This window comes from Sclerotinia sclerotiorum, genomic scaffold, assembly GCF_000146945.2.
Source record: "Sclerotinia sclerotiorum 1980 UF-70 scaffold_5 genomic scaffold, whole genome shotgun sequence".
NCBI lineage: Eukaryota > Fungi > Ascomycota > Leotiomycetes > Helotiales > Sclerotiniaceae > Sclerotinia > Sclerotinia sclerotiorum.
The window spans coordinates 1,436,815-1,453,062 of NW_001820831.1; the positions used below are offsets into that span (position 1 = coordinate 1,436,815).

At 42.5% G+C, this 16,248-nt stretch overlaps 5 protein-coding genes across 5 annotated transcripts; 3 read left to right on the plus strand and 2 right to left on the minus strand.

Annotated features, from left to right (window-relative positions):
• Window positions 1-128: 128 nt before the first annotated feature.
• On the plus strand, window positions 129-4,275 carry SS1G_04527 (hypothetical protein; the record flags this gene model as incomplete). The annotated part of the gene is made up of 7 exons (XM_001594669.1): window positions 129-1,568; window positions 1,665-1,817; window positions 1,870-2,187; window positions 2,232-2,432; window positions 2,752-3,001; window positions 3,071-3,295; window positions 3,353-4,275. 7 exons carry the CDS (start codon window positions 129-131, stop codon window positions 4,273-4,275), a joined length of 3,510 nt encoding a protein of 1,169 aa, XP_001594719.1.
• A 1,265-nt stretch (window positions 4,276-5,540) lies between these two features.
• SS1G_04528 (predicted protein) lies at window positions 5,541-6,375 on the minus strand (the record flags this gene model as incomplete). The annotated part of the gene is made up of 3 exons (XM_001594670.1): window positions 5,541-5,663; window positions 5,959-6,029; window positions 6,321-6,375. 3 exons carry the CDS (start codon window positions 6,373-6,375, stop codon window positions 5,541-5,543), a joined length of 249 nt encoding a protein of 82 aa, XP_001594720.1.
• A 1,811-nt stretch (window positions 6,376-8,186) lies between these two features.
• Window positions 8,187-8,591, minus strand: SS1G_04529 (predicted protein; the record flags this gene model as incomplete). The annotated part of the gene is made up of 3 exons (XM_001594671.1): window positions 8,187-8,243; window positions 8,393-8,481; window positions 8,543-8,591. 3 exons carry the CDS (start codon window positions 8,589-8,591, stop codon window positions 8,187-8,189), a joined length of 195 nt encoding a protein of 64 aa, XP_001594721.1.
• Window positions 8,592-9,330: 739 nt separating this feature from the next.
• On the plus strand, window positions 9,331-11,332 carry SS1G_04530 (hypothetical protein; the record flags this gene model as incomplete). The annotated part of the gene is made up of 2 exons (XM_001594672.1): window positions 9,331-9,385; window positions 9,441-11,332. The coding sequence occupies 2 exons, from the start codon at window positions 9,331-9,333 to the stop codon at window positions 11,330-11,332; spliced, it is 1,947 nt and encodes a 648-aa protein (XP_001594722.1).
• A 374-nt stretch (window positions 11,333-11,706) lies between these two features.
• On the plus strand, window positions 11,707-16,128 carry SS1G_04531 (hypothetical protein; the record flags this gene model as incomplete). The annotated part of the gene is made up of 5 exons (XM_001594673.1): window positions 11,707-11,797; window positions 11,958-15,087; window positions 15,140-15,775; window positions 15,874-15,894; window positions 16,122-16,128. The coding sequence occupies 5 exons, from the start codon at window positions 11,707-11,709 to the stop codon at window positions 16,126-16,128; spliced, it is 3,885 nt and encodes a 1,294-aa protein (XP_001594723.1).
• Window positions 16,129-16,248: the final 120 nt, after the last annotated feature.

The window sequence follows — 16,248 nt, forward strand, 5'->3', positions numbered from 1 at the left end:
AATTCTACATTGGCAAACCCTTCTTGGTCCACTGGAACAATTTTGTATCTACATTTTGCTCCACTTGCTCCCTTTGCTTTTGCTCCTTTTTGATTCAGTTTTGATTCAATTTTGTTCACCCCTATATTATGGGAAGCTTTATCCAGGGAGATAGAGCCGTCCACGCGTTACTTAATCCTGCTCACACAGTTGATAGTATTGATACCTCTAACCTAAAGCATACAGCGCTTCTCGCACCAATCGTTCTCAATCCTTCAAGCAGCACCAAAGATAAATTCGGCGAGGAAGTCCCAGTACTTGGCAAGAATTGGCATGCAAACTGCACAGCTGATTCCTCTATCAAGGCCCTCCACGAGGCAGAATACTGTCCAGAAAATCACATCACCTTTGGCACCAGATATACAATCAGCTACTTCACCAAAGAAGGTGTACCTATTGACCATCCTGTCGAGGACTTCATCGAAGAACCTATCCGAGTAAAGAAATTGATGTTTAACAGACAAAGAGCCTCCAATCTCGCCGATACTCTTCACCTCGCTAGCGGTCGACACATCGATCTACAAAAGCCTTTTAAAATGGAGTCAGATACAATTGAGCACCCAAGACAGCCAATGATCCCTGGCTACTTTGATATCCATTCCGAAGTTAGTCTCTCATCCATCAAAGATAAATGTGTGGATGAAAGGGTCACTATAACCCCCGTCCCTAGCAACCAAGATAAGCCTTCGATAGATAGCAGTCTCGGAATCAAAATCTCTAATACCATAAGCGACATGGCTACTGTAGGACTACAAGTTGTTGATCATCTGGATGAAAAACCAGCTACTCGTGCCCAATTTTCTTTTCATAACCCGGATCATGAATCGACGGAGCAATATAGCGCTACAATGCCAGCCACCAGCTATCAAGATAATTCTGCCAGAGATGGCAGTTTCGGATGCAGAGTTTCTAATACCATGCGTAACGTTGCTTCTATAGGACTTCAAGTTGTTAACGACTTGGATGAAAAAGCTGCTGCACGCGCTCAATTCTCCTTTGATGGCGCAAAAGATCAATATTCGGATAATCATGTCACCACAATGCCTTTAAGCAGACGTCACGACAAGTCTTCGACAAACAGCAGTTTAGGAAGCAGAGTTTCTAGCAGCATGCGTAATTTGGCTGAAGCTGGCTTACAAGTTATTCATGATTTAGACGAGAAAGCCGCTCGTCACGCTCGATTCTCCCTAGACAGTCCAACCCCTATAGCTCATGAGCCCGCTAACACAATTCAAACAAATCCTTTCGAGAAATGGCTCCATACCATTAAGCGAAGAGGTGGACATAGAAAAGCCACCAGCTGTGATATGCCAAGGAATGGGATTGAAGGGGGCATATATGAAAGACCCAACACAACAGAAAGCCGACCAGGCCACAGAAAATCCTTATCGGGCAGCTCTTTCGGTTTTGTGAGTAATATGAAGAGTGTAGGTACCAGTCTTGCAAGCTTTAGTATTGCACCACGCTCAAGGACTGGCGTTTCTTCTCGTCATCAACGAACCGATTATAGCAGTAGAGCATCGTACGCTGTAAGTATCATTCTTCTAATCACAAACTTACGAATATGCCAGAATTGCTCTTGAAATACAAAAGACGGCAATTCAAATGCTAATACAATCCTACAGGGAAGAGCTTCTGAAGATAATTCAAATTGCTTGTCCCGAGGCTTTATCCTGGATAAGGATGTTCTCAAACGTATGGAGCAACGTCAAGGTGTCATCGAGGAAATCCTTTCCACCGAGAAGGCTTATCTAGATGATATTCGGGCTCTCATACGTGTATGCGACAAGAAGTCCACTCTACTTGACTCTTTCACTGACACTCTGCTAGGTTTTTGATGGTCTTTTACTCGCCATTCCAATTCTCTCCCAGAGCTTACGCAAGTCAATTGCTCTCACACTGAAAGATATATGGACTCACAATAACGAACTCTACAATGAACTTGTCAAAGTTGTAGCCAATACCAATAAATTCTCTGGAGTAATCTCGGTTGATCTACCAAGTCATCCGCCCGTCAAGGGACATAAGAGATGGCAAAGCCTGGGAGAAGTACCTGCTTCAGAGTCTACTGAGAGCCGTGGCCGACATATTGGTGACCCGAAGGTAGCGGGAGAGATTGCGAAGGTCTTTTGTGGAAAGGTTCAAACAGTGCGTTTTGTTTGATGGCATATATTCTAACACATAATAAGCAGATCCCAGGCTTGTTCTTATACGAATCATATGGTATTATGCATAAGGAATTGATGAAGCAGATCCATACAGCATATCGAACAACCGATGAATGGAAAGATTTTAATCAAGCAATTCGGTCGACTGAGGAAATGATTGTCTCTACGGATAATCGAAAGAGTGGCTCCCAAAAAGGAAGAATTTTCGAGGATTATTTCATCAAGGTAATGATCTAACTTCCCTAAAATTTGCGATCAATATTAACGATATCCAAGCCTATCCATCGCATCGCTAGATACGAGGTTTTGTTTGGTCGTCTCCTAGAACAAAGCCCAGTTTGCGATTGCCCAGAATCCTCAACCACGGTAGAGACGACTCTTTTCCGAATCAAAGAATTACACAAGACGATGAATTCCGCGGCAGGTAATCATCAAAAAGTAACTACCATGTCAAGAACATGGCTGTTACAGGACCATTTGGTATTCACAAGTCAAGTACGTCTTTGAAATCCACCCGCGCGTTTTTCTTGCTAATATTATGTAGCCGGAAAGTAGATCTCGCGATAAGATTCGTACCCTAGAGCAGAATCATTTGTGTGGTGTGCTTCATGCTTGTTGGCAGACGAAAGATACTGTTGCGGGACATAATATCACCGGGCAGTACTTTATAGCTCTCTTGTATGAGAAATTTTTTGTCCTTGCCCAGCCTTCTGGGAATCAGGATGAGTTTTATGCGGTCCAGGCTTGTATTCCGATTAGTGAGCTTAGTGTGGAGGATGTTGATAATGGTAAAGGTATGTAATTATCTGCTTGATTCTATTAAATTTACTACGCTGCTGCGTAGATTCTAACATTTGGAATAGGTTTACAATGCCACACGGCGCCTCATTCATGGAAGATAGTCTTTGAGCACATTTCTCAACTTTTCGAAATTATTATGAGTGCATGCTCAGCAAAGGAGGAGTTAGAGTGGAAGAGCCGCCTTATTGATCGTTCTGGGAAGCAATGTGATAGCACTGTTCAACAGGAAATGACTGCATCGTTGTCACTTGATCTCAAACCAATGGGAACTATCTATGGAAAACCAGGTAAGTTCACACACTCATAGTACCTTCCGACAAGACAACTAATCTACCTCAAACCAGGCACCACCGCTCGCCGCAAGTCTATCCACAGAGCCACAACAATGAAAGGACAAACCACCATTCCCCGCAGCGTCATCGTAAGGAACACAAGCGCGGCAACTGAACCCTCCCTCTCCAGCTCCTCATCGCAACTCTCAATCAACAGATCCCAATCCCTAGCCGGTCCACATCGCCCCACTATCCTCGCTCCTCCACGCACCGAACGCGTTCGTCTCGAAACCCTCCTCGCCGACGTCTGGACCCGCGATATCATCCCCTATCCTGGCATGGGCAGCAAACCCCACAGGGAACACACGGTCCGCGCATCCGCCACTTCCATGATGCGTAAAATTAGCCACGCGAGTATTTCTAGCATTACGAAACGCTCTGGTACAGGTAGTATAGCTAGTCTCCACAAGAGCGAAGATCACACAGCAACAGAGTTGGATAGTTTAAGACCGATGATTCTTAATCGCCAAGCTCGTCATAATTCAAGTGATAGTATCCCATTACCTGATCTCGAACACTCTGTATCGCAAGATACGAGTTCTGGAAGACATGGCTCTCGTCTTGCGGTAATCATCGACGAGAAGGAAAGTAACCCTAGTACGAATGGTGCGCGCTCCACAAGCGGTAGTCCAATTATGGCGCGACTAGCAAGTTTCAGAAGTAAAAAGAGTGAAGGATCGCTAGCCGATTCGTTAATTTCTAAACTTTCTACTGCTTCGAAATCTCCATCCGGGAAGAGTTCATTAGCTTTACCGGTTGTGACGGCGGCGCATCATGGAGAGGAATTGAGAAAGGAGAATGTGTTGCATTTGTTGAAGATGTTGGATGATGGTGTTGATGGGGAGGAGGCGGCGGGAGATTTGTTGCAGGCGCAGCAGAGGAAGGGGAGGAATAGGACGATGCTTGTGGAAGGGTTTAAGAATTTTTTTCGTTGAATGAATTCGAAGGGGTGTGGATTTTTGGGTTGGGTTTGTATATTTTCTTAGGGAGTATCTTTTTATAATAGAGAATATTAATGATTATTTGATATTTGTGGGGTGGTGTTTTGTGATTGTGTAGATAGCTCTTCAGTGATGAAGGCTTTACCTCTATACTTGAGACGTTGATGATTGTCTTTCGTTGGACTTAAATGCTAGGACTAGGATACTATTTCTCCAAGGTTCATGGGATATTTAACTGTAATCCTCGACTTTGATGCCTATATACACTAAGAAAGTCTCACTCATACATTGAAGCTACGCAAGTAAAATACTTCATTGAGACAATATTCTTTTTAAATCCTACAAAAACTCCATATAACCATTCAACTCAATATAACCTTATTATATTGACTACAGTATCTTAAATATTTCCACAATACAATCTAAAAATCCAAATAATCTATAAAATACCCTAATCTCACTTCCAAATCCAAAACAATCCGCTCCAACCGCAAATTCATCTTAACCTTCCTCCAATACTACTTACTACCTCATCTTCTTCCCCCCCTAATCGCCGGTTGATTAATTTTATTAGACTTCCTCTAAACCCCACTCCAACACTATTCCATACCTTATTTCTAAACCGTTGAATCACCCATCTTATTTATTCGCGCATTCGAACTTCGAAGTCACGCTTTAGTGTCACATAATTCATACTTATTATAAACTAGATGCGTACGTACGTACGAACTTTGAATGTTCCATATAAGATTATAATAGAAATCATAATAATCGAATAGGAATTTGATGCGCGATTTGGATGTTTTCATGTGTTGGGTATTAAATATGTTTCTTATTGCTTGACTGCAAGTACAGCATGACTTTTTCTTCTTGTTGTTTTCCGAATCAAGTCTACGATCATCGCTCTGTATATTAAACATACAAAGAATATCGCTTCAAACCAACAGCAAAAAGAACTTCCTCGTAAGTCTTAGTATTTATTACCCAGCCTTCCAAAACGAGAAGAAAAAGAAAAAAGAAAAAAGATATCGGAATCTTACCCAAAAAAGCACTAAGCCTCCCCTTCACACAAATCCGATCAACACCCAACCGCATAGCAAACTAATAATACTCGAAGACTTTTACTACTCTACCCCGTTGTGAAACTCTCCATCCAGCCCCAATCTTACCCTGAATTCTTAGCTAAATATACCAGGTAGGTATACTCATATTTGACATGACTCTATAAAACCTAAGTGAAGAAGTCCTCATCAGCTAGATTATTGAACCATCGAGCCAATAACCTTAAAGTTGTCGCTAAGTGGTGGTTGATAGACATGAGTAACGATTAAGGAAGAGATGAATGGAATTGTAGAGAGCGAGCGAGATTTGTAACTTGTTATCTAGGAGAGTGTGCTCAAGGTGAATTGTGGGAATTTTTGATCTTCTCGTGGTGTTTTTATAGTAGAGCGATGATATTTGCTCAAAGATGGGCTTTCACCGTTTTTATATAGCATTGCTGCGATATATTTAGAGAGAATTTGTTGCTGAATAGGATGTATGTAGTTCTGCACTGTGTATATGTACCGATCTCAGCTTAGTGCTCGGCGTCCCTTGATGCATAACTGGTCATAGTAAGGGCGCGATATCAGGTTTGCAGCAAGACGCACACGTAGGCAGATTCGAGTAGTAACTTACGCTTATTCCGTCTTGCATCTTGTAATATGACAAGATTTCACTAGACAGAAGCGAGGACTCGGAAATATGTACTAAATGTTTCCAAGAGCATGCTTACAAGCTTTCAGGGTCTATTATGACTTCACCATTTCAAGCCAGGGTCACGGGAAAACCTTCAGAGGTGACACACCTGTCAGCCTAGTTTACTACTAAGGCGCCTTGTGCAGCTCCAGCTACCATGACTAATTCATGAAACAAACGGCAATAACGAATACGAGTAGTTCAAGACGACGGACGTCATGTGAGCTGGAATATGTTACCGACTTTATTTTTAACCGAAGCTTTCCCCCTTTATCAAATTTGCTCGTGACGAGGATATTTACTTGCTGTCTTGATGGGAAATGTCCCACTCATATCGATGCTCATGCTCAGTGTCATGGTTGACCAACTAGTAAACTTCTAGTTTATCAGTGCTTGAGTGAGCGTGGTATGCTTGATTAAGTTTCGAAGAAAATTGATGGCGTTAGTGATATTTGTAAGGCGTGATAAGTATGGTTACCGAGAAATAATAACTAGATAGAATGCTGAATTGATCCGAAGCTTACTTGGCATCGTCGGGGTGCATCGACACAAAATGAATGGGGGATGGTTGTGATGGTTGTGATGAATTTGAAGAGTTTTAGTTTCCGGTAAGTAGGTAGTTACTATGCTTACCGTCGCCCATCATATCAAAAGGAATATCCGTCTTCAATAATACCATTGAGCTTCAAATGATGAATAAATAGAATTTGTAGATGATGGAATAGGACAGAGTTTAAATTTGTTGTTGGATATTGGGATTGGGGGCCAGGAGGTGGCCAGGTAGCATACGGAGTACATTAATATATAGATAGTATAGATAAGATCTGAAAGCGCAATCTCGGTTTAGTCCTTATCACTCAGGCCCGTTTGGTGACATGACAGGTAAATTGAAATCCGGCAAACGATAATGATAAAGATAACTATAACTATAAAGAGACGGTGAAATATTTTTGTTAATATCCAGACTCGATATCCGCCATATTCATTATAACATTCATGAGATTGAAAATTACCAGATTAGTCACGAATGTAGCATAATGGCAATGTAACCTATAGTTATTATAGTGGCTTGGCTGCGCAGGGCAGTTTTTGCCTTGATGACTGCATGGTGAGCTTGCTCACGGTACAGAAGTACAACCAAGAGTTACACAACTAGGATCGCATGCGATACGAGACAGCGATGTTGTGAATTGAATTGACAAATCGGATATTTACAAATGCGAATGATGTGCGAATAAGAAGGGTACGGCGTACGTACTTGCGAAGAAGCGCGCGCATGGTTAATGGCCAATGGTAATAGTGGCAGGTAGTAAGGTATAGAGCAGAGTATAATAAAGAAAGAATAAATCCTTTCATGTTGGTTTTGGGTTGAGATTTTCTTTAGATAAAGAAAATGGGGTGGATTGTAAAGATTCACATGTTTACCGAATAACATTCTCATTCGGAAAAGGTAAAGGGAAAGGAAGCAAACGGTAAACATTATGCGATGACAACTGCCCCACCTACTGCAAACAGTAATTACTATTATGTCTTCCTACGGCCGACGGGAGACATCGTTTCTCCTATGGAGTTCTTTCTTTTCCCCTCTCCCTATCAATGCATCATCAAAGCACCCAAGCACCCAAGCACCCCGTTTTATAATAGTACGGACTAGGTAGTTACTCAAAGTCTCAAACTGCTACAATCAAGACTTTAGTCACTAATGATCAAGTTTTTGAAAATGTTTAATTCGGATTATTACTCATTGAATCCATGGTGTTAGCTAGTAGGTAGGTAGGCACTAGGTATCCATGATGTGAATGAATGAATGAATGTACAAGATATCCAATTTAGATGTATGGTATCCATATATTTACCACACCATATCCAATACTGATACAGTATACGAGTATATACGATAAATACAAGCACGACTCGAAATCCGACCCGACACACGGATAAAGGATTTTCAACAGGATTTGTCATCTCATCTCAAAACATCTTCCCTCAAGCCTTCAAGGTCTTTTTCTTCTTTGTTTTCAGCCCCCGTTCGATGGTATCAGCTCATTTGATTGCTGCGCCTTGTGGAGGATCGCATGCATACCTACCTAGGTAGCTACTACATCTACCTACACTCCGTAATACACCTCATCATACTATGAGGTAATTGTGCACCGAATAACATTTCATTATGCAGAATCTTTTGCCAACTCAAGCGCCCAAGCCAAACTCTCAACTGATTTTAACTAAAGAGAGTTAATAACACTTATCCATCAAAAGAAAGCGGACTTGATTGAATTCTCCATAAACCAAATAAATCAAAGCCGGTAATCCGCAGCTTAGTGTAACAAAAGTGGTGGCTTGTATCTCGCATTCCTTCTGTTAATATACATACTCCAGTACCTACAAGTACATACATGCCCCCCTTGCATATATAATCTGGGATCCCCGAGATACCCGGAAACATCAACTTTTCAAACTTCACTACTGCAGAATCGAGTTAGTAATGATACCTAGGTACGGAATATATGGATCTTTAAGTCACCGCAGTTCTTGAGACAACTCCCCCACCCCACCATAACTAGGTTAGCCATTTCTACTTTCGACAAGGCTGGAAAATACACAAAAAGCTGTAGCCTGTGCAGTCAGTGTTCATGCGTACATACAGCAGCAACTCAAGTTAATTACCTACCTACACAACCGTCACAACGACATTAAAAAGTTTGGTTACATCGCCTACCTAGCAAGGTTAAGGTCAACAACGTCGCAGCACGGAGTTGATTCAAATCTCCTGTTCCTTCCTAAGATCTTACCCGGTGTCTTCTAATAATAATTTAACCAACTACAACAACAATACAACTGGCTTACCTCTCCAATCACATCCAACAAATCAAAAAACGGAAGTTACCGACTCGGTGGGAATTTTGCATACCTACAGAGTTACCTACTCCGTACAACTTATCGTTCCTGACTCCCTGTAGATCTCCCGTGCAAATTTACTAGCAAGGTACTAAAAGCTTAACACTTTAACACCAGAGAAGTGTGGGCCTGCGTCATTTGGACATATAAAAGGACCAAGCCTCGTTGGGATATGGCTCATCAGTTACCATTTTAGTTTCTTTATAATCCCAAACATCATCTTCCGACAAGCACGGAGGAAGGAGAAAACATTTGACTTCTATTTTTTAATATCTTTTTTTATTATATTTATCTTTTTTATAAATCTTCTTTCTCTTTCTTCTTTCTATTTCGAGATATTTTCAACTTCATCTTGCGTTGCTTTTTATTTGTTCTTGAATATTCTATCTACCTGCCTACAGGTAGCAAGACAATATGAAAGGTTTTGGAGCTATACTCGCTTCCGTTGCATTAACTTCAATATGTGATGGTATGTATTACTCCAAAGAGAGTTCCGAGTTCAACTTTGGTTAACCCATTTATAGCTCGTCAATTGGTTTTACCTAGAGATGCATCTCCGGAAACTGTCGCTGCTGAAGTATTGGCGGCACCGATGGTAGCTTTGAAGCGTGCATTACCAGATTCGCCAACAGGAAGCTATACACCAGGAGCGGTAGACTGTCCCGATACGAGACCAACAATTAGAACCGCCAATGAATTATCCGCCAATGAAACATCATGGCTTCGACTACGGAGAAATAATACCATTCAACCCATGATAACTTTCCTCGAAAGGATGAACATTACAGGATTCAATGCGGCTGAATATATCAACAGTGTCTCAAACAATGCATCCACATTACCAAATATTGGTATAGCAATTTCCGGAGGGGGTTATCGTGCAATGTTAAATGGTGCTGGATTTCTTGCTGCGGCCGATGATCGAACCACAAATTCTACCAACACTGGACAAATTGGTGGTCTCCTACAAGCTTCCACCTATCTTGCTGGTCTTTCTGGCGGTGGGTGGTTGGTTGGTTCGATTTATACCAACAACTTTAGCACCGTCGAAGCTTTACGAGATGGTTCCGATGTGTGGAATTTTGATAACTCGATCTTCGAAGGACCTAACGATGATGGCATTCAAATCTTGAGCACTGCTGATTACTATAGTACCATTGAATCTCAAGTTAAAGGAAAGGCGAATGCTCCGCTCAACTTCAACACTTCCGTCACCGATTATTGGGGCCGTGCATTATCTTTCCAACTTGTCAATGCTACGGATGGTGGGCCGGCCTACACCTTTTCGTCAATCGCGCTAGAGGACAACTTCGCAAAGGCTAATATCCCAATGCCTTTTCTCGTCGCCGATGGCCGTGCGCCATACACTGAGATTATCGCACTCAACTCCACCGTCTACGAATTTAATCCATTTGAGCTGGGTTCATGGGACCCTACGACATATGCATTTGCACCGCTGCGATATATCGGTTCGAACTTCACCGCCGGAGCCATTCCGGACGGTCAGCAATGCGTTCGTGGTTTTGATCAGGTCGGCTACGTGATGGGTACTTCATCCACTCTTTTCAATCAATTCTTGCTTCAAGCCAACTCGACTTCACTTCCAAGCTTCGTTACTCAAGCCTTCACCGCCATTCTCGACAAAGTAGGATTCACCAACAATGATATCGCGCAATATCAACCTAACCCTTTTTACGGATACAACAATGCAACCAATCGAAATGCCCAAACTACACAACTAGATTTGGTCGATGGTGGTGAAGATGGCCAGAATATTCCTCTTTACCCACTCATTCAACCTATCCGTGAAGTGGATGTAATCTTCGCGGTCGACTCATCCGCAGACACGGATTTCTTTTGGCCCAACGGAACTTCTCTCGTTGCAACCTGGGAACGCTCTCAAAATGAAACTATTGCAAACGGAACGGCTTTCCCTTCAGTTCCTGGTCAAAATACATTCGTCAATCTTGGCCTTAACAAACGTCCCAGTTTCTTTGGTTGTGATCCTTCAAATTCTACAGGACCGACACCTTTGATCGTCTATATTCCTAATGCCCCCTATATCTACCATTCCAATGTATCGACCTTTGACCCGTCGTATACCAACGAGGAACGCAACCTTATCATTAGAAACGGTTACGAGGTCGCCACAATGGCTAATGGTACCATTGATCCAGATTGGCCAACATGCGTTGGCTGCGCTATCATTTCCCGCTCATTTCACAAGACCAATACCGCCGTACCCGATGTATGCACCGCTTGTTTCAACAAATACTGTTGGAATGGTACTTTGAATACTAGTGCTGTTGAATACGATCCCGCGTACATCGCGTCTTCTGGTGTCTCCTTGCAAGGAAGCAAATTCATGAGCATTGTCGTCGCTTTAACTGCTGCTGCATGTATTTTGTTTGCATAAGGGTGAAAATTGTATTTTGGGATTGGATTATAAAAAATTGGAAAAGATGTGGGAATTTTGTATATATATCGATGTTCTAATGATGGGAGACCGGGGTGTAATTATATTTCGCATTTTATTTCTTTGAGGATTGATATTAGTCTTGAGGAACTGTCGGATTATTTCAGACTAGATGTTAGAATGTTCAATAATACCTAGTTTCTCCAGCTACAGAAAGTTCGTCGGATAGTGGGATGTTTAAGAACATGAGGGGTCGGTGGTCTTTTGTTGATTGATGTAAGATTAGGTTCCGTGAGTTTAGATGATATTGTCAATTTGAACGTTCAATCGGTAAACTAAGACTTATTACCTAGTATAATGTGACAGGCCATGAAATGACCTATGTTAGGCAAAATGACGTTGTTGCTACGAAAATGCTTATATCACGTGATGGCAATATGCTCGTTGATCTGGCAACCTTGGGCGGTGAAAAGCTTTGTTTATCAATATTTGCCCTTGCATGAATGTAAAATATAGCTTCTCAAAATCAACAATATCCACGACAAACATTCATATCACACCCAATGTAACTCTTTGCGGTCGAATCCAAATTTTACTAACATTCAAAAATCAATTTATTTTACAGCAATGGATCAATCACCCCCCAAACGTGTTACCCGCGCGCGAGCAGCCGCAAAGTCAACGAAAGACACTGTTATTAAAACTGCTAGAATCGCACCTACCGCATCGAAATCAGCAAACATTAGCCGTGGTACGACTAGTACGAAGAGAAAGACCAGAGCAGATGATGATGAGGAGGAGCAAACTGAAGAATTGGCAGAAGAGACCAAGCCAGAACCAAAAACCACTCGAGGACGACCGAGAAAAGCTGCACAATTAGAGACGGAGGTAGAGGAAACCATGGCTCCTGCGAAAGTCACTCGAGGTCGACCAAAGAAAGCTACAATTGAAGCGCCAGCACCTCAAGCCGCAAGATCCTTGAGAGGACGAGCGAAGAAGGATGAGGTTGAGCCTCAAGCGGAATCAGAATCAACCGTGACGGAGGAACCTGTAAAGAAAGTCACCCGCACCCGAGCTCCTTCTGCTACAATTTCACGCGCAATGGGACCAAAGAAGAGGGTCAAGTTTGAGGAACCAGATAAGGAGAATATTTTACCACCAACCAGAGCAAAGCCCAAGGCAGCAGGAACAGCTACTGGACTACGAGCGAAACCGGTTCGAAAGCCTGCATCATCTGCAACCGCTTCAACTCGTGCAACTCGTGCTAGAGCCAAGCCTGGCCAGGACGAGAAGGTAGAGAAACCATTACCGTTAAGCCCGAAGAAAGCGACACAAGTTAATGCGAACAAGGGACAATCGTCTGAGGATGAATTATCAACAACAGTGAAGACTCCAATGAAATCATTGATGAAAAGTCCTGTCAAACCGCCTGGAAGTATTTTCGATACTGCGAAAAAGATTGATTTTTCAACATCTCTTGCAACACAAAAGCCTATCGAAGGTGGCAAATTAGATTTCCAAGCGTCTATTATGATGAGTCCAGCTCGTCGGCCCCCACAAACTGCAGAGAAGAAACTGGATATCGCTACATCTTTTGCTGACAAGCCTTCAATGGAACCTACCCAGATTTTCAATGCATCAATGACAAGCCCTGCTCGACGCCCACCACAATCATCGCCTTTCAAAGAGACGTTGAAATTAAATGCGCAAAGATTCGAATTCGGACACAGTATGCGATCACCTTTTAAGCCTAATTTATTTGCACCAGAACCTTCAACAACAGCATCTCCACTCAAAGCTTCCCTTCTTCAATCACCGGCTAGGAGACCACAATCACCCACCAAAGTTGATGAAGCAGGCTCACCAACTAGAAATAATCAAAGTGCTTCAATATTCGCCGCAACTCCAAAAGTCAGCACTTTTAAGATCTCGAGATTTGAAACTCCAAGAACTTTAATGAAGAGCGCAATTCGTCCTGGCCCTATGTTTCCCCCGATTCCGTCAAGTACCTTGAAGAACTATGTCTCGAATGGTAGTCCATTGCCAAAGGAGGCAAAATCTTTAGCGACTCCCGTCCTGGAATTTTCTGGTCGACTTTCATCCATCTTACCTCGTTCTGCTGACCCGGCTCTCTCATCAGCTGTTGGACTTCCTCCTCAAATAGATGAGCCTGTAAAATCCGTTGCAGATGATATCCAAGAAAAATTCGATGATCCTATGACTGTCGACAACACAGATGAAATAGTCGATACAATCGAAGCTCAAAGTACCACTCCACCATGTTCACCTCCTACAAATAGTACTATCGGTGGTTCATTCCAACTCAGGGAAGAGAAAATTTCAATTGATGATGATTCAGACTCAGAAGATGAGCTCGCTTCTGTGGCTAAAGAACATTCACCCACTCCGCTTGCCGATTTCCCGATCTCTACCAACAATTTTGTATCTTCTCCATCGACACTTGCCAAGTTTGATAGTATCAACAGAACTCCCAAGATGGCAACGGTTCAATCATCTGCTCGATATTCACGCAAATTCAACCAGGAGAAGATTGGTTTCACTCCTTTGGCGAAACAGTTGAGTGATTGGATGGCCGCGAGCTCTGAGGAGTCTAGTGAATGCGATGACGACCTTGATGAGCCTCTTTCACCCACACGAAAACCAGCGGAAAAGGAATTGTCTGTCGATATGGGCAAGACTGCGGCATCTCCTGCTGTTGCTTCACCAGCTAAAAGTAGTTATTTCGAGGATGAAATGAAAATTCGAGACGAGCTCAACATGGCAGAAAACGAATCTACTCCTTTTGACGAGGTTGAGGCCGAGAACAGTGAGCCAGAGTTCAACGATATGGAATTACTTGAGGAAGATATCGACCTTGCAGAAGAAGCGGATGAGTTATCGATGTTGGACCCTGAAGCTTTTGAAGAAGCTAATGACGAGGAAAATGAAGAAAGCCAAGAGGAGAATGACGAAGAGAGCCAAGACGGAAATGATGAAGAGGGAGAATATGAAGCAACCATCATGGGTAACAACTTCCAAGAACCTGTGCTTGTGCCAGAGCCCACTCCCTCAGAGCCTAGTCAGGAATATGGAGATGAGAATGAAGTGCCGATTGATCCCGCACTATTAGCCTCTACACCTCAATCACTAGCCGCGCCAGTCTTCACAACCCCTAAACGTGTCTTGACCGAAAGGACATTCCATACCGTCGCAAAAGTGCCGCTTAAAGATGCTCATGAAACTCCAATGCGTCCATTGCAAGCAAAGAAAAGCGCTAGTATCTCCAAGCTTTCATTCGCACGACCATCTAGCCCGTTATCTCACAATAATACTGTCACTCCATACTCACCCTCAAAAAGTACACCAAAATCAAAAAAGAGTCAGAAATTCACTGAGAGTGCAGGCAGCCAAGAATTTACTACTCCCACTAAGTCAGAAACTGTTACATGGTTTACAAACGCAACGCCAGCTCGTACACCACATCCTGATCTAAGTGCAGCACTTTTGAGGGGAGCTGTAGTCTTTGTTGATGTACACACCACTGAGGGTGCTGATGCTAGTGGTCTATTCACTGAATTGCTTACACAAATGGGAGCGAAATGTGTTAAGACTTGGTCGTGGAATCCAAACAGTGATGATGGAAGCAAAATTGGAATTACCCATATTGTCTTCAAAGATGGTGGAAAAAGAACTCTCGAGAAAGCTAGGCAAACTGGAGGAGTTGTTTCTTGTGTTGGTGTTGGATGGGTTTTAGAGTGAGCTTCTGCGAAAGATATGTTTTAAGATAATTTGCTAATATGCCAATAGCTGTGAACGCGAAAACCAATGGCTTGATGAAGCTGCTTATGCAGTCGATACATCCATGGTTCCACGAGGTGGTGCACGTCGTCGTAAGAGTATGGAACCTCGTGCACTTGCTAATTTCAATGGTACTCTTGTTCCTTCAACTGTTCCTGCGAAATCTGCATATTCAACCTTAACCTATCCTGATACAACTCCACTTACACTCAAATCCAAGAGAAGAGAATCAGTACAATGGCAAAGATCACCTATTCCTAACGAAGAAGGAGATGTGGATGAATTGGGTGAAGATAATTGGATGTTAAGTCCTGTTCCAGCTACACCTGCTCCGGAAACCATTAGTGCATATGCGGAAGAGGGATTATGGGGTGCTGAAACACCAGGTGCTCAAACACCTTATTTCTTTAAGAAAGATAAATTGGTACAAATGACGGCTCCAGGTGGAAACAAAAAGTTTGTAAATTTTGAGGGGGGTGAGGGTGAGAATAGTGAAAGTGGAAATTCGGGAGATGGATTGAGTTTCTTGAGAAAAGATAAGGAACAACAAAGTGTTATGATGAGATTAATGGCTGCTAGGAGAAAAAGTTTACAATGGGCTCCAAAGGTAGGAAGTCCACTGGCTAGAAGATTTGATGGTGGTTTGTGAGTTGGAGTTGGAGTTGGATGAGAATATGAATCTGGATTGCATGGGAGTTTGGGTTAGCTATAGGGAATACAGGTGACTGACCTGTTTGTGATAGAGATGTTGCTATGGCTGCATTGTATGTATGTATTGATTGCATTGATTGCATTGGGCGAGGATATAGTTTTTTAGACAGATGTAATTTATTGATGTATTCTTTATTGACTTATATTGATTTGATTGTTTGATTGGTGGTTTGGTTTTATGGGTGATTGGTGAGTGATTGGTTAATGGTGGAGGCTTATTGTTTATTATTGGCTTGATCGAGTAAGATCAAATCAAATTAATGATGGTGCTGTTGATTAGGGTTTAATAGAGTGATGGAGTGATGAGTGATTAATAAAGGACTATTTATTTGAAGTCGAAGTTTTGGTAAGATTATAAAAAAGCCGTCAAATATGCAAGGCATTACCGGTGAGCCCGTTCCCAAAAA